Below are 27966 nucleotides of genomic sequence, written 5' to 3'. Positions count from 1 at the left end.
AGCGGTCGTGAAGGATAATGAATGCTCTTTAGAAATGAAGATAAATTACGAGGTGATGCCGCAAAGTGATATGAAATATTTTTAGAAAAACGTACAGCAGGGATGATTTATAGTTGGCAATAAAACAGGCGGGTGCCTATTCAGTTTTGGTCAATCATGATCAATGTTTGCGTTCTGATTGGTTAATGAGCATCTACTAGGCTATAAGGCTTTTAAAACCAATTGCATCTGTTTATTTGACCGACTGAAATGATTTGAGTCTCGCCCTCAGGCATGGCCTATAAGTCAATAACCCATTCAGGCTCGAGACTATTCTTGCTAAATAGCTGCTTTACTAACGAGACCCCTATGAGTCCATCATTTAATTTAAGCGTTCTCCATTCATTTAATTCTGGTTCAGCTTAAATGAAAGTTTGTGCAAATTAAAGCAAATGACGCGAGTGTGATTTTTTTTTAGGTTTTCAAATGGGAGCTTGGGCTTCCTGTGTATATGGTCTAGCAGACCGCAGACTCCAAGTAATTGCTGGCTCCTTTCTTGCTTTAAAAGAAAATGGCGGATGACGGCGTGTGTTTGTAGCAAACAAAACAGGGCTCTTAAATCCGTCTAAATTAATATATTTTAAAAGAAAAGATATGGGGAAACACAAAAGCAAGAAGCACCATAAGAAGTATGCCGACGGTGAAGGTAAATAGAGGTTCTAGGTTGAAAATTTATTGAAGAAAAGTTGATTGAATCACTTTTTCATAATTTATCTCGTAAAAGCTTCATTTTTTCTGTTTCTTTACTAAACTCATAACTCATATAATCGTGTTAATACTTTCACGAAGATTAATGATGTAGTTGTTAACAAAGGAAACGTCTCTAAAGTTCATTTCTTGTTATCAAAAGAAAGTGACAGTCTATTCTGCTTATAGATGCTCTTTTTATCCTGATAGTCCCTGTTAGTACAGTTGATACACTTTTCTACAAATTCTTTCCCCAGAAACTGTTGCAAAGCTACAGGTCTTGAGCTAAAGTTTACAAATTGAAATTAGCAAATGAAGTAGGGGGTCATAAGTCTGAAGTAGCTGTAATCCAATAGATTAATGATATTTTTTTATAGAAAAGGAAAAGTAGCTGGCAGTCAACTTCGCAGCAACTGCCATAGCTCTGGCAGCCGCTGGCCTATCCTGAAAGCTCTGAAATGAAAAATTGTGTACAGGTCTTGAAATAATAACCAGTCAACAGACAATGTCTGGCTATAATTGCCTCTTGTTAAACCAAAGCTCTATTGCCCAGTCAAATATTGATCAATTTGATATGGGTGGTCATTATGTCTGACCATTGAGGATCCATTAATTTTTGCCCTGGTGTAATCATGTGAATGGTAAAATGTGAATGGCTGTAGTAAACTTTGAATCTTCCTTTTTAGTCACATTTTGGTGGCTTACAAGTGTTTCCATTGTTATATGCTGATCAAGGTAACAGCCGTGACATGGGAATCTGGCAATACACTGCCACTAATCAAATAAATCTTAGATTACAAAGGAATATAAGGACTGTAAGAAGGTACATGGGAAACTACACTAACCATACTATTTACTTTCAATTGACAGATGTTTATTGCCTAATTCCATATTGTGACTGTTGTCTCAATCAGTATGTAGCATTAAAAGCAGTTGTAACAACTTGACTGACCTATATTTATGGTTTAATATAGAGAGATCTCACAAATCAAGGTCTCTGGAGTCATCCGAGAAGCCACTTAAACTTGTGCTCAAAGTTGGTGGAGGGAAAGAAACCATTGTAAGCAAAGAGAAAAAGAGGCACCATGAGTCCAAATCCACTGGCAGCTCTGATAAACATAAGATCAAAGATCACTCCAAGAAGAAGAAGAAGAAGCGATCTGCCTCTAAAGAAAGAAAGAAACATAAGTTGGATCCAGGATCAAGTGTATGTACTTTTTGCTATACAACATATTTCTTTATTTGTGATTCACTTTTGTCAATTGTTAATCAAAGTGTATCAGCTAGTGTTGGACCTAAATTTTGTTTTATCATTGGTGAAGCTAAGAGGTTAATTGCCAAAAGGGGCGTAGAAGCCAGGGGGGCTATAGCTAGTGCTCAACCTAATTTTTGTTTTTCCACTGGTGGAGCTGAAAGGTTGCTAGCTGACGGGGATGCAGGAGCCAAGGGTGCGCTTTTTGAAAAATGATTTTTCAAATTTACCTTTTATAATAATGCTAAAATACTCAGAATTATAAAACTAAATTCTTATATTCAAAAATACAACAAGCATGATGCATACCAGCAGGCACGGGCTCTCTATTTTTTTAAAAAAACAGCCTAATTTTCATCTTAAAAATTAATTATGCTCTTACAATCCTGGCCAATAGATCCAGTTTTTAAATAAACTATACAGTATATTACAAAGTGCTGAACAGCTACTGGCCCATTGGCTAGTGTGGTTCTCAACTTAATTTGACCCTGATGTTACATTTAAATAACTAGATAGCTATTGTCATTTTCTCATGGGAATAAAAAGATATGTTGAAAGGTTAATGTTTATTGCTGTTTTCTGTTTATATATTTATATATGTTATATACCTATGTGCTATTATATATTCTATATTAATACTATGCTTGAATGTTTGAACTGTGGAATTTACCATCCAATACATTCCAATAACTTTAAATTCAAGAGGAATATGCAATAATCATTTTCAAGGGTAAAAATATATTGCAAATAGAAATATTTTCATTGTCTGTTGGTAATCGACTTGTACTATTATAATACCATTACAGGCATGTCCATCCCCATCAGTATCAATGTCTAGTCATGACAAGTCCAAAAAGAAACGAGACAGGTTTGAAATGGAAGGAGAAGATGCCAGTGCCGACATGGAAAGACCAATAAAAAAGATACATATCAAACCTATTGAACCACCCCCAAGGTACGGTAAAATATTTATTAAAAAGATAAATTTTTTAGCTCTTTCACACTAAATGGGGACACTTTTCACCCACAAATAAACCACTACATTCAATGTTCTATGCACACAATGTTCAGCTCACATGTTGATTTTTAGAGAGGGAGGAAACCGGAGAACCTGGAGAAAACCCTCGTAGCATAGGAGAGAACAACACCTCAAACAAACTCAATTCACGTGGCGACTGCAGGGTTTGAACCAGCAATGCAACCCATTGGACTCACAGCTTTGAAAGATGCACAATGCGTTAGCAGTGTACACCACCCATGCTACCCTATACAGCTGTTGAAGACTTCCTTGACTAAATCACTAGCTGGGGGTCGAAGCAATAAAAAACATTCAAGTATATTCTTGTATGTAGGATGCTGAGTCAAGATTTCGTATCCACTACGTTTATATGTTATTCATATTTTACATAAAAGAATTAGGGCACCATTAGTTATATTGTTCTAGGTATTTGAATGTTTTTTTTTGTTTTTTTAAATTTATTTATTAGTTTTTGTATTTGAATGTTATGTAATTAAGGTTATTTATTATTCTATTATTATTATTTATAAATCTATTTTATTTTATTTCATTTTCATGATTCATTCATTCATTCATTCATTCATTTGTTTATAATTCTATTTTCAAACATTTTGTTCATCTTGTTTGCTACATCAAATGACTTACAACTGAGAGAGCCAACTACACATGAGATTTTAACTAAAACGTAAAACTAAAACTATAAATTCGTAAATGTAGTGGATACAAAATCTTGACTCAAGTAAATAAATGTTTACATCAATAGGCCATTTCACGGATCCCGTTACTCAACCTCAGCCTTGTCAGTGTGTAATTATTCTTTAGAATTTGACTACAGTCCGCAGCAATGAAAGGAATTCACACATCAACGAACAATTGAAACACTTAAAAATTTCACAGGTTGTAGGCAATTTCTAAAGAATATATTACTCGCTGACGAGGCTGAGGTTGAGCCGCAGAATCTGTGAAATGGTCTATTAACAATAATCTCATCCAAATCATTAAAAAATCAATAAAACAATTAAAAGATTTTTTATTCAATTATTTTTCTTTCTTAGGATAAGTCCAGTAGTTAAACAAAAAGGTAGGGTAATACATAATACTTTCATGATTCCTTTTTGCCAAGACATCTATCTTGCTTGTACCTAAAACTGTGTATTTACATGTACACTTATCTATGAAAAAAATGAATAAATAAATGGGATTTAGCAGTGGCATTTTCACTGAAATTGCAATTGGGATTTAGAAGTTAATTTTCTGTGGAGGGAGGAAGACCAGAGAACTCGGAGAAAAACCTTTGAGCATGAGAGAGAACCAACAAGCAACTCTACTCACATACGACAACAAGCCAGTCAGACTGTTATCTAAAAACTGTTATTTCAAAGTGCCAGTTTGATTACTTATATATTGTGCTACCTTCCCCCCCCCCCTTCACTGTGTAAGTGTAGTTTTTTATTGAACATCCTTCCCCCTATAGTACCTCTTTCAACTTCTTCAACCACAGCCCTTGGCTACTTACATGTAGAGCAGTTTTCGCATGAAAAACATGGTGCCATTTGAGTGCTTTGCCATGACCGTGATGTTTTCTAGAATTTTGATTGGCTGATTTGTTTCTCATGCAATGTTATTGGTCTGGTAGTGCCATGACATTGGCATGACCTTTTCCACACTGTGTTGGTGCCATGTTTCAGGTATTTGATTAGATGGAGAGTAAATATTGGTGCAATGTGATTGATCTGATGATCCCTTGCTGTGTCACGACCATGTTCATGCTTTTTAAAGTCATATGAAAGCTGCTCTAATGACCGTCCCACCACTTGTTGTCTTGCTTCAATAATAATAATGTCTTGATCTCCTTATGTCCACAGTTAAGAAATCTAAAGATCCATCAGCATTACAACTTTGCCTTGAAAATCTTCATCGAACCCTACAAAGGTATGGTCGAACATCGTTTGTGATAATGAAGAACCAAGTTTTTAATAAATAATTTTACTATGCAGTTTCTTGCAAACTCAGGAGAGATTAGAGAACAATAGTGACAGAATAATAGCTTTTTTGGATCCAGGATCATTGATATTCTTCAGGATCTGGCATTGTTGAATATTTTTTCAAGTATTGCATTCCATAAAACTAATCTTCAAAGCTTGTGCAAGCACCAAAATTTTTTTTGTTTTTTTCCTAACAGGAAAGACGTGCAAGGATTCTTTGCATTTCCTGTCAATGATGCTATAGCTCCAGGGTATTCTAGAGTCATTGAGAATCCCATGGACTTCAGTACCATAAAGAACAAGATTGATAACTGTCAGTATGCCTCCATTGAAGCCTTTAGGGTAAGTTTTCTGACAATATATATCATTCAGTTCTATGATTTATCTACTATTAGATGGGTGGCGAAGAGTTTGTTTGACTGTCAGTCATTCAATTCATCATTAATTAAATGAGTTGGTCACTGGACAGTTCACTAGACAGTCAATCAGTTGGTCAGTCATTCTGTGCGTTCATCTGGCTAGGCATTCACTATGTAAATTTAGTCAAAGTCAATTGTTTTTTCAATCATTCATTTGTTTGTTTGTTTAACAGATAAAAAACAGTTTTAACAGATAAAAAACAGTTTTTGATACTCTGATCAAAACACACGGGATGTTGGTAGAACAAAAGAGGAGCATAGGAAACCACGATGGAGTTGAGTGGTTTCCAGCTTCTCGAGTGTTCTCCCAACATCCCAAGTGTTTTAATCAGAGTATCAAGCATGGAAAACTGTTTTTGATTTTTTTTATTAAATAACAAACTCGCGAAAAGATCAGAAAAAAAGCAAAGTCTAAGTAAATTCTCCCTACGTGCCGTCTTATTCAAACTGGCCAATGAGTGCGCGCGATGGATTAAAACCTGACAGTTGCAATACTTGTGCGCTCTAAAATGACGATAGCGTGTTTTGATACTCTCATCAAACATGGTTTTGGACCAATCATAGCGTGCGTAGTATCCCAATTATTTTATAATGTTAGTTCATTCCTTTGTTCCTTTGTTTGTTTGTTTGTTCATTTATTCATTCAATCATCCATCCATCCATTCATTCATTCATCCAACTATTCATCAATATCATTCATTTGTTCGTTCCTTTGTTTGCTCGTTGGTTCTTTCATTTGTTCGTTTTTTCATTCTTTCGTTCATTCATTTGTTTGTTCTTTGGTTCAGTCAGTAAGCCAGTCAATCGCTATGTCTTAATTTGAATAAATATCTTTGTCCTGACAGGATGATTTCTATCTGATGTGCAATAATGCTACAATCTACAATGCACCAGACACTATTTACTACAAAGCAGCAAAGAGACTTCTTCAGATTGGTGTAAAGATGATGACCCAGGTACTATGCTATTTGTGTGTGGGTGGGGGTAGATTTGATTCCTGAAGACTGTAAATGTGGAAACACGAGATGCGACATTGCCAGCAACATTGCATTGCATTAAAAAGGCTGTTTTTTGGGTGTCACTCCATGCAATGTTGCATGTGACATCCCAGAAGTAGAAATTACTTACAAATACTACTACTGTAAATTTTATGCACCGTGTGTGCACACCTTAAGCATGATAACCATTGCTAATGGAGTCAATGCTTGTGCATTTGAGTTGCCATCACAGTCACATTGCACCTTGGGTGCGCGCCTTAAGCATGATAACCATTGCTAATGGAGTCAATGCCTTTGCATGTGAGTTGCCACTATATCACAGTCACAGCCATAGCACAGCATATATCTTAGAATATATTTCATGTGACTGTTAATGGCATGGTATAGAGTGCTTTCAGGTTTTGTGGATGAGGGAGGAAAACCAGAGAACACAGAGGAAATCCTTGAATCAAGGGAGAGACCTAGCCTCCTCCACATGCATCTCTCTTCTCTCTTCTCTCCTTTTGAGTATTGGGCTTCCTGTGTCTTTAGGATGAGGGGGACTCCTTTAGGATGAAGGGGACTGAGGAGAGGGGAGAAGAAAGAGAGAGATGCGTCTCCCCTTTCCTCTCTCTCGCCTAATTAGCGCCTAGTCTCTTTCGACAGGAATCCCAATTCGCAAGACCTATGAAACCTATGAAACTCTACTCATATCTGATGCGGAGTAGTCCAAGAATCGAACCCAGGACCCCAGTGGGGGGAGGGCTGGGGGAGCTTATTGCACTAATGCTACATCTCCCTTACTAAATTTACTAAATTTACTCTATTATTCTGGATTCCAGTTTGCCCATCAAAAAGAAAGCTGATGAAGCTATTTTTCATGTTTTCAGGATAAGATTAGGAATATTTATCGTAGTATTGGAATGCGAGTGTCTGATATGGACAGCAGTGTACTTTCTGACGAGCCTATTGATGTGGATACCATTGATAATGACGCTGTGGTTATCTTGCCTCACACTACCAAGAAGAAGTCTAAGTCAAGGTACATTTAACGTCTTAACATCAAGGATATAATAATAATAATAAAATAATAATAATAATAATAATCGTGTTTGATAGTCGTGAAGTGCAAATTCTCAATGAATATAATCATATGCACTTGTCGTTATCAAGTGATATTCTTTTCATGTTTGCATTCATCAGTTCACTTTTTTTTTCACATTTCGAAGGCAGAGTTCAAGGATTTTAAAAGGGGGGGCATCGTTGGTCTCTAAATCGAATCTTAACCTTAACCATGAAACAATGTGTTTATGTTCTTAGTTATGTTCTCTTACATTAAATGTATTTTATTAAGCTCCAACCTCAACTTGGAACTAATGTTTCGTGGTCACTCAAGCAAATTCGAAAAAGGTTTTCCTCAGTTTCAAGAGGGGGCATCTATTCCCACCTTGGACCAACCCTTAGTCAGGATCTTGGAAGTCTTTCAATTTTCTAGCATGTCTATTCATACTTTTTTCCATACTATTTGTTTTAGCAAGAGTGATACAAGACCGTCTGTAGTGGGGAGGAGAATCCTTGCTCAGGTCCAAAAGGCTGCTAAGAGAATGTCAAAAGAATTGAAAGAAAAACATCCAAACAGCAAGGTAAGTGAATGAATGGATATGGGAATAGGATAGGAGGAATAGAATAGGATGGGAAAGTGAGTGGATGAGGTGGGATAATGGATCGGAAGGCTAATAATAGAGAAGGGAGGAATGAATGGATATGGGAATCGGATAGGAGGAATAGAATAGGATGGGAAAGTGAGTGGATGAGGTGGGATAATGGATCGGAAGGCTAATAATAGAGATGGGAGGAATGAATGGATATGGGAATAGAATAGGATGGGAGGAATAGAATAGGATGGGAGAGGAATGGTTGATGAGTGAGTGGATTAGGTGAGTGGATGAACTTGTTTGCATGATTTTCTTTGAACGACTAGTTGGATTTGACTAAAACAATTGCCCTATTTCATCATGACGTAACGGCTTGTTTACATCGACTAAAATGATAGAAATTTAGCCTAAAAATTTAAGCTTCATTCTGTTTTTTCGACATATTTAGCGTAATATTTAGTTGTTATTGCCTTCACCAGCTCATAAACCAAATTTCATTGTGATTTAAGAGGGCTAGTCCCTAAAAATCAAACAACGTGAGCAGACCTTGAAAAATCAAAATTCTTCAAACTTTGCCAGATCATAGCATTTGGGCTACTATTAAACACAAAATAACTCAAAGGCTTATTGGGACGTTATTTTTTATGAACGGAGGCAATTTTGATTTTCGCCGTTTTAGGGCGACTTTTGGGGTTGGAATACTACCTCTCAACCCAAGCTCATTTCTATATCAATCTCAAACGCTATGCACTTTTAAAGTTGATACATAGAAAGTATAGGCATTTTTCTACATTTTATTAGTTTTCTTGATAAATATGTAATACGTGGAATATTTTACAGATTTTTGAGTTTTTTCGATTTTGAAGCAAATTCAAGAAGAGCAAAAATAAGCCAACTTCACACTAAAATATCTCCACTGGTATGTCGATCCAGGACAAAAAAATACTTCTGGAACAACGAAGGGCATGTCTTCTTTCGAAATGTAAAATAAAATTTTGGGGCCAGTTGAAAACAGGATTCAGAGAGTCGAAAATGGAAAGGCTCATAATCTCAAACATCCACGCGTTACGGTATTGTTATGTCACGCAAACTCGCGTCTTCAGCGTAGTGAAAAAATCCCTTTGCCCGTAGAATGACTTAGATCATCAAAACTGACTAGCAAAATCATTTCTTATAACCTTTAACACATTCGAGTTGCATTTTGTGAGAAATTAAAAATTATATTTTAAACTGGAGCAACTCATTTCACACTGGAAATAGTAAAATTTTCTAACAAAGTTAAACGAACGAAACTCATTTGATTTTCCATCTCGCTACACGCAATTCTTAGGAATTTAAACATTAATTTTATAATTATTTAGCAGTTAATTAGAACTTACCAAAAATACAAGATAGATTCCATTCATTTGGCGCGCGATTTTCGATAGCGAGAGTTTATATATTTGCTGCGATCGGAACTACAAACAAATAACAAGATATTGCGTTACACACAGGAAACCCAAGCGCATCGGGGTTTATCAATCTTTCCTACCGATTTTCCTTCTTTGTTTTTTAAGGAAACTCCTATTATTTTGAAATTTGCAATTATATTAGTTTGGGTTTAATTTTTTGGGGGATTTACTTTTTGTGTCCAAATTTTTTTTCCACGTCCTTGGTCCTTGATTGTCAAGGGGGACTGGACTGGGGACACCTGTTTTCAATTTACTTCCAAAACAAACAATCCTGGTCTCGTTTCACAATACCAGGCATTTACTTCAAAGTAAACAATCGTGTTCTTCGTTATTTGAATAAGTATTTCATATTATTGAGTCCTCTCAACAGCGAATGGCTGTATGTAGCTATTCAGCTTATGTTAAAGGCCCTTGTGGCTCTAGTCAGGACAGAAAAGAAGATGTGCTATGCGTAACTCTCGAAAATTGTGAAAGACCCATCAAAGGACATTTGAAGTTTCTCAATGTTAGAGATTCAGCTTTGGCAACTGAATCACAGTTACTTCTGGCAAGGGCAGGTAGGACGACTGGATGTTTGTGAATATTAGCCTCATGAATTTCTATAGATGGTTATGTACTCGCATCAATCGAGGGGAAACGGTCAAAGCTGGATCCGTTAGACATAAGAATTATGTGGTTTGTCGTTACCCTGAAACAAATCATACTTAGTTCAAACGTTATTTAAATTGGCAGGCATATTTGAAAATCCATCCGATAAGCTGATGCTAACAGTGTGTCCGCGTCACCGAGCCCAGCATGGAATAAGGTGGCGCTGCTTTAAAAAAACTTGCTCAATGCCAGTGAGTTGGGCCCAACACAAACTAAACCAGTACAGAGGCGATCGTGGTCTTACGAGCCAACAGTCAAAGGGGCTTTATCAATTAACAAATAACTTGACTCCAGTTGGGACACGTGAGTATTTTTTTATAATTTTGTATCTGCCAATAAAGGTAGTTTTGATAATAATGTTATGACCTATCTTGCCATCACAGATCAAAATGAACAAAGACAAATAGAGAATCTAATACTCAATGGATACATTTTTTATTACCTTGGTTCTGCATTCATCGCCCACTTCCACTCCCAGCTACCCCTTTTACACAACACACAAACCCCGGGTTGGGTACTCCGCCAGAATTCCACTGGGATTCGGAAAGGGGTACCCTGTTTATGACATAAAAACTCAAAATTGTAGACCCTGTTTATGAAAAAATATATAATTTATTGCACTGAGTTCCTGTTTCAATTGTCATGTCATCTCGCATATCGTTTTTTTTTTTGTTTTTTTTGTTTTTGTTTTTGTTTACGACCATAATAACCAGTTTCGGTCAATACGAAAGTAGAAACCCTGAATATGACAGGAAACTCAAGAAGAACTTGGAACTTGAGTGAAATTGCATACCCTGTTTACGACAAGCAGCTCGAAAAACCCTACCCTGTTCAGCGGATCATCCCCGTATAGTCCATATATGGAAGTAACACTCTTACGCTGCGGAACCATATGTCCCTACTGTTGGTAATTACGTATGTAAGCCTACTACAACTGAGTCAGAAATGTTTTGTTTTCTAGCAATCTGCAAACAATGTCGAATGCAATTAAAGTCTGAAGTTGATTTACTGCAATATCGATCCCTACCCGAGAATGAAGAAGATCCGGTCATTCAAACGTCAGATGATGAACAAAACGTTGAAGAGCCTGACATTGCTTCAAGTGAGTGTGCAACAAAAAACAGTGACGCGGGGAGTGAAGTAAGTAAATAATTTGAGAATCATCGTTCAAGATGATATCGAGTAAATAATGCTAGTGGGGTAACATGATTCAAATTCTTTTGCAGCTATTAGATGATTTGCAATATGCATTAGAGAAGCTGAACTTAGAGGAGGACCCAGCAGTGATCTTTTCAGACTCAACAGAGAGTAGTAATGGCTCCATAGACCTTTCAAAACAGAAACTCCAGAAGTTAAACGAATTTCTACGAGTGTGCAAAGGTAACGCAGAGTTTGGTTCGATTGGACAGCCCAATAAACCATGGGAAAATATGAGCCAGCGTAGCAAGAACGTTTACATCAATAGAGCCACCGAAGCCATTGTTTCTGTATTGGATGTCTTAACTCCGGGTGATGCGAATAATCTTTGGGAAGCTGTGCAGTCCTCTCACTCTGTCGATAAAGTTCTTGGCGTTTTACGAACCAACCGAGAGACAGTATCTTGAAGCTTTGGCTGAAGCGTACCAAAATGCAGGAAGCTGGGATACCAAACGCAACATTCTTGCAATCATGAGTGACCTGGTGACATTTTGTCAGATTCAAAAGTTTATTCCCGGTCTGACTAAGTATCGTTTTCAGGCAGCAAGAATGCACATTCTGAAGCATGGTCGGGGTACCCCTGTTCTTAAAGAGAAAAGTCCTCGAATTAGAATCGATCCAAACCAGCTTGATCATTTCCTGTCCTTTATAACAAGCAGCCATGTCGTACAGGATCTTCCCTTCGGTCAACGTTACTTGCACTTATCGAATGGTCAGGTTTTAGAGACTCCCAATGTCATACGACTTATGATTCCTCAGAGGATCATAAATCAGTATACCCAGTTCTGTAATGAAAGTAATGTGAAAGTTCTAAGTCCATCTACCATGTACCGAATACTCTCGGTTTGCACTGCCACAGTGCGAAAATCCCTCCAAGGTCTAGATTACCTTTCAGCAGATGGAGCAAAAGGCTTTGATGACTTGACTATCCTTATCAATCAACTTGCTGATTATGGCCAAGACAAAGCCTGGATCAAAAACTGCGAAGGAATGCTAAAAATAGGAAAGCAGTATATAAAAAACGACTACAAGGTTCGTAATCATAACAAAACAAAACCGTATTCAGTACCACAGCGCATTGAAAAAATTAAGATCTTTTTTATCTCTTTATTCAAGCTCATTTTTAGATTTAAAAAATAAACGTTTTCTTGCAAAAGGAGAAAGGGCAAGAACCCAAAACCACACAAAACGACCAAAAGAACGTGAAATGTGTGATTTTATTATTAAACGATATGAATTTATTATAGGTTCACATATCAGAGAAATCTCAAGTGAAAGATCACTGTACTGTTTACGCACTCAACGACCCAAATGAAAAGAAGTTGTGTTCATCATGTAGCGATCACCAACATGACCTTAGTTGCTCTTCTTGTGAGGAACTAAAAACTGTCCTTTCTTCAATCAAGAACGCAGTGGCAAACGTTTCGAAGCGTCTAGGAAACGAAAAGGGCGATGATATGATGTTTTCTTGTCAACAGGCAATACAGGCTATAGATACTTGGAAATCCCACCAACTTCGATCATTGAGACAAGACAAATCACGAATCGACATGATAAATGAATTAGATGAGAGTACAGTGTTGATCACCCAAGACTGGGAGATGAAATTTCTTCCCCAGAAGTATCGAGAAACTCAGACCGATTGGTTCGGAAAGAGAGGGATTAGTTGGCACATATCTGTAGTGGTCAGAAGAACAGCAGCAGGACAGCTCCAGCACCAAGCATTTGTACACATTGCAAAAAACTGTAGCCAAGACAGCGATGACGTGGTGTCTATCATGGAACACACCCAGAGGCAACTCAAAAGTGAGCATCCTGAAATCACTGGTGCTGTGTACAAGCAAGACAACGCGGGGTGTTATCACAGTGCAGCTATGATAACTGCCTGTCACTTCATGCAGAAAGAGACCGGAATTAGAGTTAAGCGTATTGATTTTAGCGATCCTCAAGGAGGGAAAGGCTCTTGTGATCGTAAGGCCGCAACGATCAAAGCACACGTTCGTCGTTACATTAACGAAGGACACGATGTTTGCAATGCAGAAGCCTTAAGGGAAGCCATTCTCTCCCATGGTGGTGTGCGTGGTGTTAGAGTTGCTGTGATTGACGCTGCTGGCTTACAAACAATCCAGGGAATTAAACTAGTTGGGATTAACTCCTTTAATAATTTCAAGTACAGCAAAGATAAGCTTACGATGTGGAAAGCCTATGACATTGGTAAAGGGAAATCTCTTGACTGGGCTACACAACAAGGTAATTAATGAATTTTTATTTAAGCCCTCCTTATTTATTGTTTTTAATATTACGATCATTATATATGTTATCGTTTTTGTTTTTTCCCACAACGAAAATGATAAACTGGTAGTGAAAAAGGGAGAAAAAAAATTACGAAAAAAAAAATGTAAGAAAAAACAAGAACATGAAGAGAGAGAGAGAGAGAGAGAGAGAGAATTAATAAATAAGAACTAATCAATATATCTTCTTTTTTTTTTTTGTTGTTAGATCTTCGAAGCCCTTCCTTTGCAAAGTTTATCGAATCTTTTTCAGAAGGGTATTTTGTTGAAATCATTCAACGACCGGAGAGTGTGGAGGCCCAAGAAAGTAGAGATAACGAAAAAGATAAAGTGGAAGACGACGTGGAAGACAGTGAAGGATCAACCGCAAAACTTTGCGCCTGCCCTAAAGATGGCTGCGTTAAAGAGTACAAGAGATATAGTTCTCTTGAAAACCACATCCAATATGGTGAATGTAAGCGTGTTCAAGAGAGAGAGAGCTTAATGGATAAGGCCAAGATTATTTACCGAGAAAAATTACTTTATGGTGCTGATAGTGTCCCAGATATGTCCAGCTCGATGCTCTACACCTCACCTGCAGATGACTGTCTACCAATGGGCTGGGCTTTGAAAAGATCTAAAAAGACATCGCGATTCAGTGACCGACAGAAACTTTATCTTAACGACAAGTTTTTAATAGGACAGGCAACTGGCCACAAGATTGACGCAGGGACTGTATCGCGCGACATGAGATATGCTAAAGACAGCAATGGCAACAGGCTGTTCACGATTGATGAGTTCTTAACACCACAGCAAATACAATCGTATTTCAGTAGAACAGCTGCAAAGCTGAAGGGCGTACCAGTAGATACCCTAGCTACTGATGCAGCGGAAGAGCAATTCGCTGCAGCTACAGAGGAAGAAGGCTATCAATCGACGCGAGAGGAAGTCATCCAGCAATGTGGGCTTCTACATCCCATTACATACGAGACCTACAATCTTTGTCGGCTTAACAAGTCTAATGGGCTTAAACAATTAAGTATTAACGTGCTTGCTAGCATTTGTGAGTATTTTGATATAGATACGGATAACATCACCAGTCGTCGAAAGGCCCCTTATATCGATCTTTTAAGGACAACTTTACAGTCGTGTTCTTGCGTACTGGGATCCGTTTGATTGATTCATGGTCAGAATCATAAAGAAAATCAGTATACAGCCAAGACCGCTATTATTATTTTATAGATCTTGCGCTTGGGTTTCCTGTGTGTAACGCAATATCTTGTTATTTGTTTGTAGTTCCGATCGCAGCAAATATATAAACTCTCGCTATCGAAAATCGCGCGCCAAATGAATGGAATCTATCTTGTATTTTTGGTAAGTTCTAATTAACTGCTAAATAATTATAAAATTAATGTTTAAATTCCTAAGAATTGCGTGTAGCGAGATGGAAAATCAAATGAGTTTCGTTCGTTTAACTTTGTTAGAAAATTTTACTATTTCCAGTGTGAAATGAGTTGCTCCAGTTTAAAATATAATTTTTAATTTCTCACAAAATGCAACTCGAATGTGTTAAAGGTTATAAGAAATGATTTTGCTAGTCAGTTTTGATGATCTAAGTCATTCTACGGGCAAAGGGATTTTTTCACTACGCTGAAGACGCGAGTTTGCGTGACATAACAATACCGTAACGCGTGGATGTTTGAGATTATGAGCCTTTCCATTTTCGACTCTCTGAATCCTGTTTTCAACTGGCCCCAAAATTTTATTTTACATTTCGAAAGAAGACATGCCCTTCGTTGTTCCAGAAGTATTTTTTTGTCCTGGATCGACATACCAGTGGAGATATTTTAGTGTGAAGTTGGCTTATTTTTGCTCTTCTTGAATTTGCTTCAAAATCGAAAAAACTCAAAAATCTGTAAAATATTCCACGTATTACATATTTATCAAGAAAACTAATAAAATGTAGAAAAATGCCTATACTTTCTATGTATCAACTTTAAAAGTGCATAGCGTTTGAGATTGATATAGAAATGAGCTTGGGTTGAGAGGTAGTATTCCAACCCCAAAAGTCGCCCTAAAACGGCGAAAATCAAAATTGCCTCCGTTCATAAAAAATAACGTCCCAATAAGCCTTTGAGTTATTTTGTGTTTAATAGTAGCCCAAATGCTATGATCTGGCAAAGTTTGAAGAATTTTGATTTTTCAAGGTCTGCTCACGTTGTTTGGTTTTTAGGGACTAGCCCTCTTAAGACGTGTTGTTATCATTCCATCCCCTCCAGCGACCATGATCCCTATAGCGTTAAAACAATAGTTTGTTTTGATGTGACATCATTATGAAACAGGGAAACTAGTCCTATCGCCCTTATAGCCTATGAGTCAATACCCCATTCAAGCTCGAGGACTAGTTGCTAATTATGGTCAGTTAATTACCCCTATATACTTGTGTATACAGATTGGTTTCTTGCGTCGAGACAAAGATGGAACAACGTCCTTAGCAATCGTAAATCCTGACACTGGGAAAGGTGATTTTAACACTACCTTCATGTCCAAAACAACAACTACTATAATTTATTATTTTATAAAATAAATAAAACCTTGCTTACTTTTCTGTGTGCAGTAGAGCAGTTATCGTATGACTGTGAAAAGCTTCGCGGTAATCACATTGCAGAAGAATTTACTTTGCATCCAATCAAATGCACGCAACACGGCATGAACACGGCGTCACGCCAAAGTCACGAAACTGCCAGACCAATCACATTGCGCGAGGAAAAAATCAGCCAATCAAAAGTCTAGAAAACATCACTATCACGGCACGGCACGCCTACGGAAGTAAACTTTTCACAGTCTAACGAAAACTGCTCTAATAAAGCACGCGGGTGTTGACACAACACGAGAGAAGTGTTATGAGAACCACGACGCGTAGTGTTTTTTATTTCGGCGCGCGTGCGTTTTCTATTCCTTCATTATAATCCTGCTTTAATGCAAATAAAAACTAATATGATAACGAATAAATAAACTATTTTATCTAAAAATATTCCGGCTAATTTTTTCAGTTTTTAAACATTTCTTTTTTCAAAACTTTCTTTGACATTTCGTAAGCTAACTTTTGATACCGTTTACAGAATCATTACCCGTCAATGTCGGCTCTCTCGTTGGGAAAGTCTCTTCAGGGTCGCACGTTACTACAGGGTTTAAAGAAGACAAGAAGAACAAGGCAATACCAGGTAAAACACTTGCTAAAGTTATGCTGAAAAAAGCTATTTACATTTATATTAGCTCATTGTTAAACCAGTTTTCTTTGACCCGTGAAACAAAGAGTAAAAACAAACGAATTGGAGTGAAGTATCGTGCTAAATATACTTAAGTGTATTTGACGGGTTTATGAAAACCACTGTAAAGATGCGCAGCAGGCTGCTACAGACTGTTTGATTAAAGCACACATCCAGAGCAAAAGAGATGATGAAGATGAGAGCGCGCGTAAAGAAGAACTAGCTTACACAGTTCCTCTCGAGATCTTTGCCAACAATGTTGTCGATAAAATTCTACATGAAAAATATTGCGCGCACATGATAAAGAACGCGCTTACCCATTCCTCTTGATATTTTCACTAAAGTGCTTAGCCTCAGGTCAAACATGAGCCGAACGGAATGACATCAGAGGAGACCGCCTTGTTATCCATTATTTCAATTAGGTTCGGCTCTTGTGAAGTCCAAAGTTTGACCTGAGCCTTACTCTTTCATGTCGTGTTTAACAGTGTCGTATCTCATGTATGGACCGTTTGGATCATTCGCACCCACCTACGATTCATCACGCGCTACCATCACCAAAGAAGAGTCTGACTTACTGCTGGGTACCTATGGTAATGATGTTGGGGTACACTATGCACAGAGGTGAGGAACAATACAGATGGACGTGTTATAAAAACAGACAGGTCAGAAAGACAGACAGACAAGTAGATAGACAGGACAGACAGACAGGTACACTATGCTCAGAGGTGAGGGACAATACAGATGGACGTGTTATAAAAACAGACAGGTCAGAAAGACAGACAGACAAGTAGATAGACAGGACAGACAGACAGAGGTACACTATGCTCAGAGGTGAGGGACAATACAGATGGACTTGTTATAAAAACAGACAGGTCAGAAAGACAGACAGACAAGTAGATAGACAGGACAGACAGACAGGTACACTATGCTCAGAGGTGAGGGACAATACAGATGGACTTGTTATAAAAACAGACAGGTCAGAAAGACAGACAGACAAGTAGATAGACAGGACAGACAGACAGACAGAGGTACACTATGCTCAGAGGTGAGGAACAATACAGATGGACCTGCTATAAAAACAGACAGGTCAGAAAGACAGACAGACAGATAGGATATACAGACAGATAAAATGCATCAGGTCACTAGAACAGGCGGGGAAAATAGCTAGCCCACAAATACCAAGCACACAGCAGGCACATACGAAGACGGACAGACGGACGGATGGATGCAGGTGCACTACACATACACCTATTACAAAAGAGGCTGTCGTAGTCATTGACCATAGATCATTCCAAGACGGAAAGGAATTATAGGCATACGTTAAAAAAAACAATTTATCGAGGACTTTTAGTACAATTTTGCGCGTTTACTATAAGCAACACCGAATATCTCAACACTAAGGTTCGTGACGATAAAAATAAGAAGAGGAAACCAGTCATTCCTCCCATTCTTGGATTTTGGAATGACCTCCCTAATATCGCCATTTTGCCTATCGCCTATTCCCTATCGCCTTTGGCACCGACAACCTTTTTTGAAACAGATATATACACCTATTTCAATAAACGTTGTCATCGCGTCATTCCGACATGAAAATGGTTTCGTTAAATACAAAGAACATTGAATCAATCTCAATAAAAACTAAGCTCCAGCTCCAGGTTCTGGACGAAGCAGAAACGCAAGTCATTCCAGCTGTTCTTGGGTCTTGGAATGATCTATCTCCTATGTTTCTTCGCCTATTGCCTATTGCCTTTATCGATGATAACGTTTATTGAAATAGGTGTATACTCGATTCTACAGCATTCAGGAATTTGTTAAAGATACTTCATCGTTTGCGCATGGGGTGGTGGATAAACTGCTGGATGTTCTGACTGATGGCGCACATTCCAAATACGTCGCAAAAGTCAAAGAGGTGAGGGAAAAACGCTACCGAGCATAGCGGAGGAGTGATACCATGAAATAAATAAATGGGTTTTCAAATGGGTGCCAACGTTTGTTTTTATCACAGCAAAGAAACGAATTATTTTTACATTTTTGTCGTGCAATTAATCCAATCACAGCGTGTACCTGCAGTTAAAGTACAACCTGACTAGACGGTACGAAATGCTATAACACCAAAATGGCTTCCCATTGTCTTCAAGTAATTCACCCAATCACAATGCGTATTGACGGCTACAGTAAGATACGGTACGACTAAGGATTTGCCGTATTATTTCTCACTCACCCGAAAACCGCTTTAAAAGATACGGTATGGCTAAAATTCGGCTACGGATTTTTCATTTTCCACCCATACGAAATTCACTTTGAGACATTCGTGCTAAAGATAAAAACATTGAATGCGTCCTCTTAACTCGAAACCGTTGTTTACGGTGGCGGAGACAAATTCGCCATAGTTCTCAGGCTGTTTGTGCACTTGTATTAATCGACTGTTTTAAGAGTTCAAATCCTCGTATCCTTGTTTGATAAAACGTACATCCAGATTACTTGTGTTTCTATTTTTTTTCCTTGCTCGATTTAGAAAGCGAATCTTCTGGAAGAAGCCAAAGTAGAGGAGAGAAAGGATGGCGAGGCTGTCTCCAAGGTAACCTACAAAACATTGACGTTGTATTGATTCACGTGGGATAAAATAATAATGATAATAATAATGATAATAATGATAATATTATTATTATTATTATTATTATATTGTCATTTATTAACAATTGTAATTAGAATTTAATTAGGGTTAATTTGGCCTTTAGGTTACGTTTAGCGCCCTATTGTGTCACTTGTATGGGGCATACAAAAGTTTTACACTGCTGTCATAATAATAATGATTTTTTTCAATAAAAATATCTATTTATAGTAATAATAATAATAATAATGAAAACTTTATTTTGATGCTTTTTGTTTTACAATTGCAAATCTCGCTGGTAACTAGGTAATTTAAAATTGGCTACTTGAATTAAAAATAAATTCAGTTTTACATGAAATGAAAGGCTATAATAATAATAATGATGATAATAATAATAATGATAATAATAACTGATAATAATAATAATAATAATAGGGTTTTTCAGTGAGGTCCTGCAAATAAAAAGATGAAAAATAACATCATTGATAGTATGAAAACAGACAGATTGATGGGTTGCAAACGTCCCAAGAGTGCCGTGGCAGGCGACAATCATTCTTCTTTCTGGTATTATAGCTATGCACGTCACTATTTCTCAAATTATTATAAATATATATATAAATAGAAATTGTGACGGTCAGATGTTTCCTGTGTCGTAATTGTTATTACGACTAGATATTGTACAGCTATTGAAAAACGTACGATATGAACCTTGATGCCTTGCGGTTCAACGCAAGCGATATAAAAAGACTCAAGCCATAGAGAAGCCATAGTGAATTAATAATTAGGACGCGAGGAAGGATTGAATATTTGTGTAGTAACAAAATGACTGAATGGAACACTTCAGAGCATTTATTCTAAGGGGGGAGGGGAGGGAGGGGGAGATTGAACATACGCGGGCTTTCTTAGTGTTAATTTTTTGACTCCAATTCGTTTTAGACTTCAGAAAAACAGGACCAAGAAATGAAAACAGAAGCGGAAAAAACAACCGAAAAACAAGAAGCAGAGAAAAAGGTATTGATTGTTTGATTGTTGCTTGCTTGCTTGCTTGCTTGCTTGCTTGCTTGCTTGCTTGCTTGCTTGTTTGTCTGTCTCTACACTATGAGTAGAGAGAAAACATTATGCCTAAAAACCGATTTTTTGATTTTTTCTTGCTTCAAGGATTGCTCTAAAACTGCCACTAGCGATACAAACATCGACCTGAAGTCATTACTATCTCTTTCTGAGCTTGGCATAGATGTATCTTTCCTGAAGGACGCAATGGGTATGTCAGTGTAGTTCCATGTTGTGAGAGTTTTGTATACATCAGGCCTTAAGCTGAGGATCCTACGCAGCCGTCCTTAGGGTCTGTCACGCAATGTTGCGTGATAGACAGACAGATTAGTGTCGGCTCCTACACAGCCGTCCTTAGGGTCTGTCACGCAATGTTGCGTGATAGACAGACAGATTAGTGTCGGCTCCTACACAGCCATCCTTATGGTCTGTCACGCAATGTTGCGTGATAGACAGACAGATTAGTGTCGGGTCCTACACAGCCGTCTTTAGGGTCTGTCACGCAATGTTGTGCGTGACAGACCCTAAGAACTTAGGAGGCTAACGTAATCAAATCAGGACACGATTATCTCGCAGATTGAACTATATTTTAGCGCGTGAGATTTTGAGGAGGGTAGAAAACCGAAGAACCGGGAGAAAAACGCAGTAATTAAGAGAGAGATAAATAATGATGTTGAGACCAAGAATCAAAGCCGAGACCCCAGTGGTAAGAGGCAAGTACCCCTACCCCATCCTTGATTCACAGTTTTGCTAATGGGCAAAGGTACTAACCACTGTGGTGGTCGGGGGGGGGGGGGCACTGTGGTGGTCGGGGGAGGGGGGGCACTGTGGTGGTCGGGGGAGGGGGGGGGGGGGGTTCGAACCGTGGAATGGTCATCAAAAATCAACACTTTCAAATTTCGATTCCATTTCGAGTTAATTTTTAATAAATGTTTTTCGATCGTGCTATGAAATGATCGATGCCCACCTCTTAAATGTGCCTCGAAGCAATAATCTTTTCTCGAGGGATTGGAAGGAAAATAGGCCCATTTATCATTTCTTCATTCCCCCTACTCATCATCCCATGGTTTCTTTTCAACAGATTCCAAGACCGAGTCGTCTAGTAAAGAACTCGTTTCTGAGTAAGTACTAAGGCATTTTTGCACATGTTTTATTTTGTTACAAGGCAAGAAAGAAAGGAAGGAAGGAAGGAAGGAAGGAAGAAAGAAAGAAAGAAAGAAAGAAAGAAAGAAAGAAAGGAAGAAAGAAAGAAAGAAAGAGACTTTGTTTATTGATAGCGCACATCACTGAACAGTATTTCAACCGATAAACTCGTGTTCCTCTTTAAAAGTCTCTAGTTGATAAGGGACAGGACCGCCATTAACGTGATCATCCGAGCCACGTGAAGATCTAACTATTTGTAGATGTAAAAAACGAAAGCAGCACCTTCTCCTCAGTCATTTTAAAACCCTGAGTGTTAGTCCTGCTTGGACTCCAACTACGACCTCCCACACAACAGGCCGACGCTCTTACTGATTAAGCTAGCACGACAAATATAATACTAACAACTTTATTAGACACGGTACACCCGTACCAGAGTGACAATTTTCAGATGGCCCTAATCGCGTGTTAAACATATAGCGTTATACACCTGCTCAGAAACAACTTGTCGCAGTTTTGTTGGAACATAGTTGCAGTCTTCGGCAGTGTCTGCAGGAGAATGATCCTCTGTCGATGCAGCTGTCACTGTGAAACCGCATTCTCTGGTGCTACCATGCACTTTATGCCCAAACTTTCAAGCCCTTATTTTTTTTTTCTTTTTTAAACATGATTAAGAAAAAATAGTTGCTAAAATTTTCCATGTCTTATAATTTTAACAGTTCAAATTTAGTCGACCAACTCAATTCGACCGGTCGCTTATTGGAAGATCTCCAAGAAGCTCAACATTCTAGACTCTCCTCACGCCCTGGCGATCCATTGTCGGCAACTCCCGAAGCCGCTACGAAGCCATCCGAAAAAGAAAAGCTTTTAGCCGAGCAGCTGACGGATACTCTCCGAGAGTTAACGTCGCAAGTAGGTCCTGGTGCCGTTGCGGAAGTTGAGAGTATAAGAGCTGCTATGGGTGTGGGGACTGTACCTCTTACGTCAAAGGAGGAGAATAACGTGAACAAAGATGGCACGTCAGTGGATAAAGGTAGTCGTTGCTGCTGCTCTGTTGTTGCTTGAGTTTTAGTACTTATGACTATGTCTTCTAAGTTAAACAGCGTGGGTTTGGATTCCCTGCCACACATAAATATTCTAAAGTAAAAGTTATTGACTGAATTTCACGAGAAAACCGACAAACCTTCTCTACCTTGGACATAATATTTTCCCATTTCAGACCACTTGTCAGTCGTTTGAGTACCATTTCTTCAACAACGACAATCTATTCAACAACAAAGGAAAAATAGCATATACTATGATTGATGAGGCCCAAGCCAGAGGCTTATGGCGCATTGCAGGATATATAAAATTAATAAATAGTCAGCAAGTATAAAATTAAAGCATTAACAAGGAAAACGAAAAAAAAGTGAAACGTTTGTTTAACGGTTGTGCATGAGAATACAGTCAATTCAAAAAATGTTGTCGTCGACCAACTCAAGCCGACTCAACGCGACTGGACCGAAAGGAACTATGGGTAGTAATCATTGAAGCCGAGTTGACTGCATAATTTTATCTGACTAGTTATGCCTGGTTTACAGCACGAACGTTCGTAGGCGAGCGGGAAGTGTTGAAAGAGACGTTTTTTTAATGCCTTCATATTTTCGAAATTGTGAACTGAATCATAACTACTTTGTTCTTCTTTCCCTAAACCCAAAGACATGCATTTGATGGATTTTTTCTTGCCATTATTATCTTATTACTAGCGGGAACAATTTATTCAGAACGAATATTTAAACCGCTTCAGTGATTTTTACCCATATTTCTTTCGGTCCAGTCGCGTAGGCTTGAGCCGGTCGACGACAACGTTTTTTGAATTGACTGTATATGAAAATGAATACAACTCAAACAAAGAATATTATTTTCAAGAGAATGACACATAGTCTCAAATCGGAGAAAAATATTACGATGAACATATCCGTTTGAACCTTGGAAACTCGAATATTAACACTTTCTTTTCTTATAATGGCAGATTCTCGTGGATCAGGTGACACTCCAAAACCTATGGAAGTATAAACAACTCCAGGGGTTTTCAAGGGTATTGTATTCCTACATCAAGGCATACGGAGTCAAAAAAAACCCCAACCCACCCAGCCCTTGTCATACATTTAACAGTAAAAGCTTCTCCCTTACCCTTCATACTACAGAAAAATTATTTCTTTATTTGGCTTATAGCCTGCGTAGCGGCGCTCCCCAGTCCTTCCTCCCCATCCCCCTCCCGTCCCCCTCCCCCTCCCCCTCCCCAAAGCGCCGCTATGCAGGCTATTTGGCTTACCCCACACTTCCTCCAACAATCAAAAGATATGTTATACATATCCCTGGCCCTACCCCCCTCCACCTTATGCCACACCCACACCTCGCGATACTGAGGAGCTTTAATTACATCTATGTTATACAGTTTTATCTGGTAGACATCATTATTTCTTTTTATATGACAACTGATTATTTATTCAATATTTTATCTTAACTGTATGTAAAGTCACTGCTGTCATTTATCTTAAATTTCTAAACATTGTACAATGATTGTCGATTTTAGAGATGAGGCAACATAAACCACAGGCAACCCAATCAGTCGAAATGCCAGGTTAATCTTTAAAAAAGATTTTTTATAGACCTTATATTGAAACGACAGTACGAGATAAGTTTAACATTTATAAAAAGCACGCGAAACGTCGCGAACGTGATATCAAAACATACTATATTTACTTCATTTCGCGGATATGCGTCAGTATAGTCCGTACACTTGTCCAAAAACACTCCAAATATTGTAATCAAACTATTACACTTCCTGTGTGTGTTTATCAACTCGCTGTCCTATTCACACTAAGTTACCAAGTGGTAGACGATTTCCTTTGAGATAAACCGGATTGTTTCGGCTCTGAAACGAGCTTCAAAGAATCACTTCAGGAAACCTATGAAGTGCTACTCTAAAGAAACGTGGAATAATTTTTCACCTTTTTTAATCCTAATATCTTAATAGAGTTTTCTCTCCTTTCTCTGTACGGTTCTTCAAGTGCTACATTCAAAATACCTTTAACGCTTGTACATAAAATAGTACGTGGTATTAGATATGCTTAATCTTAGTCCTTGAGAGGGAAAATACTTTTCCTGTTTTCAATTAGTTTTGCTCGGCTCCTCAATTTGAAACCAAATTTGATGAAATTCCAAGAAAAAACCTTTTAAGTGCTGTGACATTTGTTTTGGCGTCTTTTCATTTGAAAAACAAACTTTGAGTTTCGAATGAGAGAGAACTTCTTAAGTTTGTTATCTCGGGTATACCGGTAATAAACTGACAAGAAATGATAGGCTTAAGAAAATTTAGTTCGATGACGCATGAATAGTGTGTTCAAGTAGTGGCCTAGAATTTGAATACCCCCTTTTTTGCCTCTCACATTTTTTACCCATGTGAGCGCTAATCTCATTTTATCAAATTTCGCTAAATCTAATCTCGCTAAATTTAATCTCTTCTTTTTTTTTTTTTTTTTTTTTTTTTTTTTTTTTGTTGAAAATTTGGCAAAAATTCTTTACCGACTTCATTAGCTCACTATAAAAGATTTTTTTTGATTTTTCCCCGCTTTTAAAAACCTTGATATTTTTGGGTGAATTTTAAGGAATATGAACTTCCAAAAGAATACGGAACATTTTAGTATCAAATGATTGAAGTTACACCCCTTGTCGAGATTTCTGTATTAAAATCCCTTTCAGTGCCAGGAAAATAGCTTTGTTAATATAGATTTACCTTGATGGCTTACTTAGTAAATGACACTTGATATGTTTGGGTAAAATCCCTGTTCGTAATACGAACTAACACTTCACTTAAACCTTTCAAAAAAGAAAATTTATCGATCATTGAATTTTCATTGGCAAGGTTTAGTGCAGGCACTTGGTTGGCTTTCTCTAAAACTAGTGCTTTTAAATATATATATATTAAATAGCGAACTGCAAATCAACCCGTTTAAGTGCAAACACTTTGTTGGCTTCTTACTATAAAATAAGCACCTCCCAAAACCCCAAAAAATTCACGCTTAACGAAGGGTATACCAGGCTATAGCTAGACAAACCTTCTAGATCCTTACACTTTATTGGCTTAGTTAACACTGCGTTTTTAAAACAAAATCAAATCGGTGGGCTAAAGTTTTTAGATATCAATATGCTGGAAAACTCTTTATAGGCAGGAACCTTCTGAAAACGAAAAAAATCTTCCATTTGCCATGGGTGGAATTGTTATAAAATGCTATAGAAAAACTCTGTAGGTATACAGACACTTTGTTGGCTTCCTACCAAACAAACGACTACCAAAAAGGAAACAAATCGCGTTGAATGAAATCATTAAAAAAGATAGGAAACGCTTTTGCTACAGACACTTTGTTGGCTTCCTAGAAAAAATAGACACTTTTATGTAATGGCTAAATTCTTGTGGTGCGAAGAATGAAATCGTAAAAAAATAGGAAGAAAGCCTTGCAGTGCGGTGCAGACACTTTGTTGGATTTCCTAGAAATATTATACACCTACATAAACAGGAAAATTCTTTCTCTTGATGGCTGGAATCATTAAGACGAACTTTTGTGCACCCAGGATGTGTGCCGCCGGACACTTTGTTGGCTTTCTATGAGAAAACAATTTTTTTTTAATCGAAAAAAAAAACAGTTGTTGGCCTTTAAGGAAAAAAAAAAATCCTAGCTAGATTCCGGGTTTTTCGTCACGGTAACTGATTGCAGCTGGTGCTGGTTTCAGGTTGAATGGATTACTTTTAAGTTACTAGAATACCACCCATCAGACTATCTGAAAAGCATTGCGCTGTGGTTGGAAATACATCAAAATAGGACAAAAACAAACCTAAGCACAAGGAAAAGAAAAGAAAAGAAAAAATAAGAGAGGTTAATGATCGAGGGGATGAAATTTAAAAAAATAAAGTAATATTGTTATTGATGAATTTATAGAATATAAATTATGGATCATTTGTCTCTAGCTGAAAGGAACTTAGAAAAAAATCAGAGTCCCTGATATGATATAAATGTGTTATGGTTGACGTTTCATTCCAGGCACTTGAAGTGAAAACGTTTGCCTTCTAGAAGTTCGAAAATATTCGACCAGAATAAGGGAAGATTATTTAATCATTACACAATCGGAATTACGAAATTAAAAACCCGCATTTCTTGTCTAATGGATTTTATCTTGTTCGTACAAGAATCAGTGCTGCATTATCCCGAGGGGTTTATCGTCTGGTAAACTGTCATTTCAAAAGTGTTGTGTCTCGTATTCACAAACTTTCCATTCGTAAATAAAAAATAAATAAAATGCATTTTCAAGACTTAAAAAAGCCTGATATAGAGATTTCAAGTTAAGAAAATGGAAGAAAACTTATTCCGAAATGTCACAGAAGGAAAATTAATTATACAAATATATTTTTAGCTCCAAACTCTACCCTTCGAGCAGAGAACATTCGAGACCTCTGTTGTATAACCTAACACAATAACCAATATGTAAACATCAATGAGTTAAATCATTTCTATTATCTCGTGTCATATTTTTTTAAGATAAGAAACGGTGAATTACAAAGTTTGTATTTAACTTTGAATTGAATGGCGAATCAGCTATTTCCGATCATTTGACTTCAACTTTTTAAATTCTTATAAGAATATAAAAAACTACTAAAGCCTGATAAACCGGCCCTTGACCGGCCTTTCCCCCCGCGAATTCAATAGATTCAACGGACTCCAAATTAAAACAACGGTAGCTTACAAAATAAGGAAATAAACAGTTCACCAGAAACATCAATATTTATAAAGTTTTGGTTAAAAAAAAATATTTAAAACTCAAAACCAAAACGATTGTTTTCCGAAAATAATTGGCGTATATTTGTATTTTAATTTTTCAACCCACAGGACTAGACATAAATATCTTGATAATCCTATATATTTTTCGTTTCCAAAGTATTCAAATTCTCTCCGTTTATTTCCGGAAATTTAACTATAAAGGCATCTCCAGAGATCCAAATTCAAAAATCAAGACTGTCAGGAAAAAATGAGAATGCAAAAATATGTATTAAAAGCCATGTCTTGTCGTTAATACCTTTTTGTTTGCCTATGATTCTTTCGAGTCTGTAGACCAAGTTTCGTTTATTTTTCCTGAATAATCCTCTTCACTTTCCTTGTTTACTCAGGAAAATGTTCCTTACTTTTCATTTTCGTTCTATACCGATTCCTTTACCCTACTATCTGATCTCTGTGGAAAATAAAAATCTTTGAAATACTTTTAG

General features: G+C 37.5%; 2 protein-coding genes and 1 long non-coding RNA gene across 4 annotated transcripts; 2 read left to right on the top strand and 1 right to left on the bottom strand.

Moving 5' to 3' along the window:
• Positions 1-524: 524 nt before the first annotated feature.
• Positions 525-23804, top strand: LOC116299066 (bromodomain-containing protein 7). Its single transcript, XM_089034423.1, has 19 exons — positions 525-685; positions 1701-1933; positions 2785-2933; positions 4052-4077; positions 4862-4928; positions 5179-5323; positions 6246-6356; positions 7268-7419; positions 7912-8020; positions 16051-16120; positions 16721-16822; positions 17353-17488; positions 18665-18776; positions 19383-19445; positions 20415-20489; positions 20637-20739; positions 21610-21649; positions 22388-22701; positions 23680-23804. The coding sequence occupies exons 1-19, from the start codon at positions 634-636 to the stop codon at positions 23721-23723; spliced, it is 2103 nt and encodes a 700-aa protein (XP_088890549.1). The 5' UTR covers positions 525-633; the 3' UTR covers positions 23724-23804.
• Positions 9691-14778, top strand: LOC148909082 (uncharacterized). 2 transcript variants are annotated; one of them, XM_089034581.1, is made up of 5 exons: positions 9691-10434; positions 11093-11271; positions 11358-12360; positions 12576-13578; positions 13828-14778. In XM_089034581.1, the coding sequence occupies exons 3-5, from the start codon at positions 11644-11646 to the stop codon at positions 14772-14774; spliced, it is 2667 nt and encodes an 888-aa protein (XP_088890707.1). In that variant the 5' UTR covers positions 9691-10434; positions 11093-11271; positions 11358-11643; the 3' UTR covers positions 14775-14778. The 2 variants fall into 2 exon arrangements, with proteins under 2 accessions (XP_088890707.1, XP_088890708.1); XM_089034582.1 differs by lacking the exon at positions 9691-10434 and having other exon boundaries at positions 10969-11271.
• On the bottom strand, positions 19915-27863 carry LOC148909081 (uncharacterized). Its single transcript, XR_016120521.1, has 3 exons — positions 27780-27863; positions 22861-22932; positions 19915-19930 (listed from the first exon to the last, which is right to left on the bottom strand). It is a non-coding gene; the product is annotated as an uncharacterized LOC148909081 (long non-coding RNA).
• Positions 27864-27966: the final 103 nt, after the last annotated feature.

Source organism: Actinia tenebrosa, unplaced genomic scaffold, assembly GCF_029948245.1.
Source record: "Actinia tenebrosa isolate PJP-AT-01 unplaced genomic scaffold, QUT_ActTen_1.0 PGA_scaffold2__45_contigs__length_23673736, whole genome shotgun sequence".
Classification (NCBI taxonomy): domain Eukaryota; kingdom Metazoa; phylum Cnidaria; class Anthozoa; order Actiniaria; family Actiniidae; genus Actinia; species Actinia tenebrosa.
This window is presented reverse-complemented; position numbering and strand designations above follow the sequence as displayed.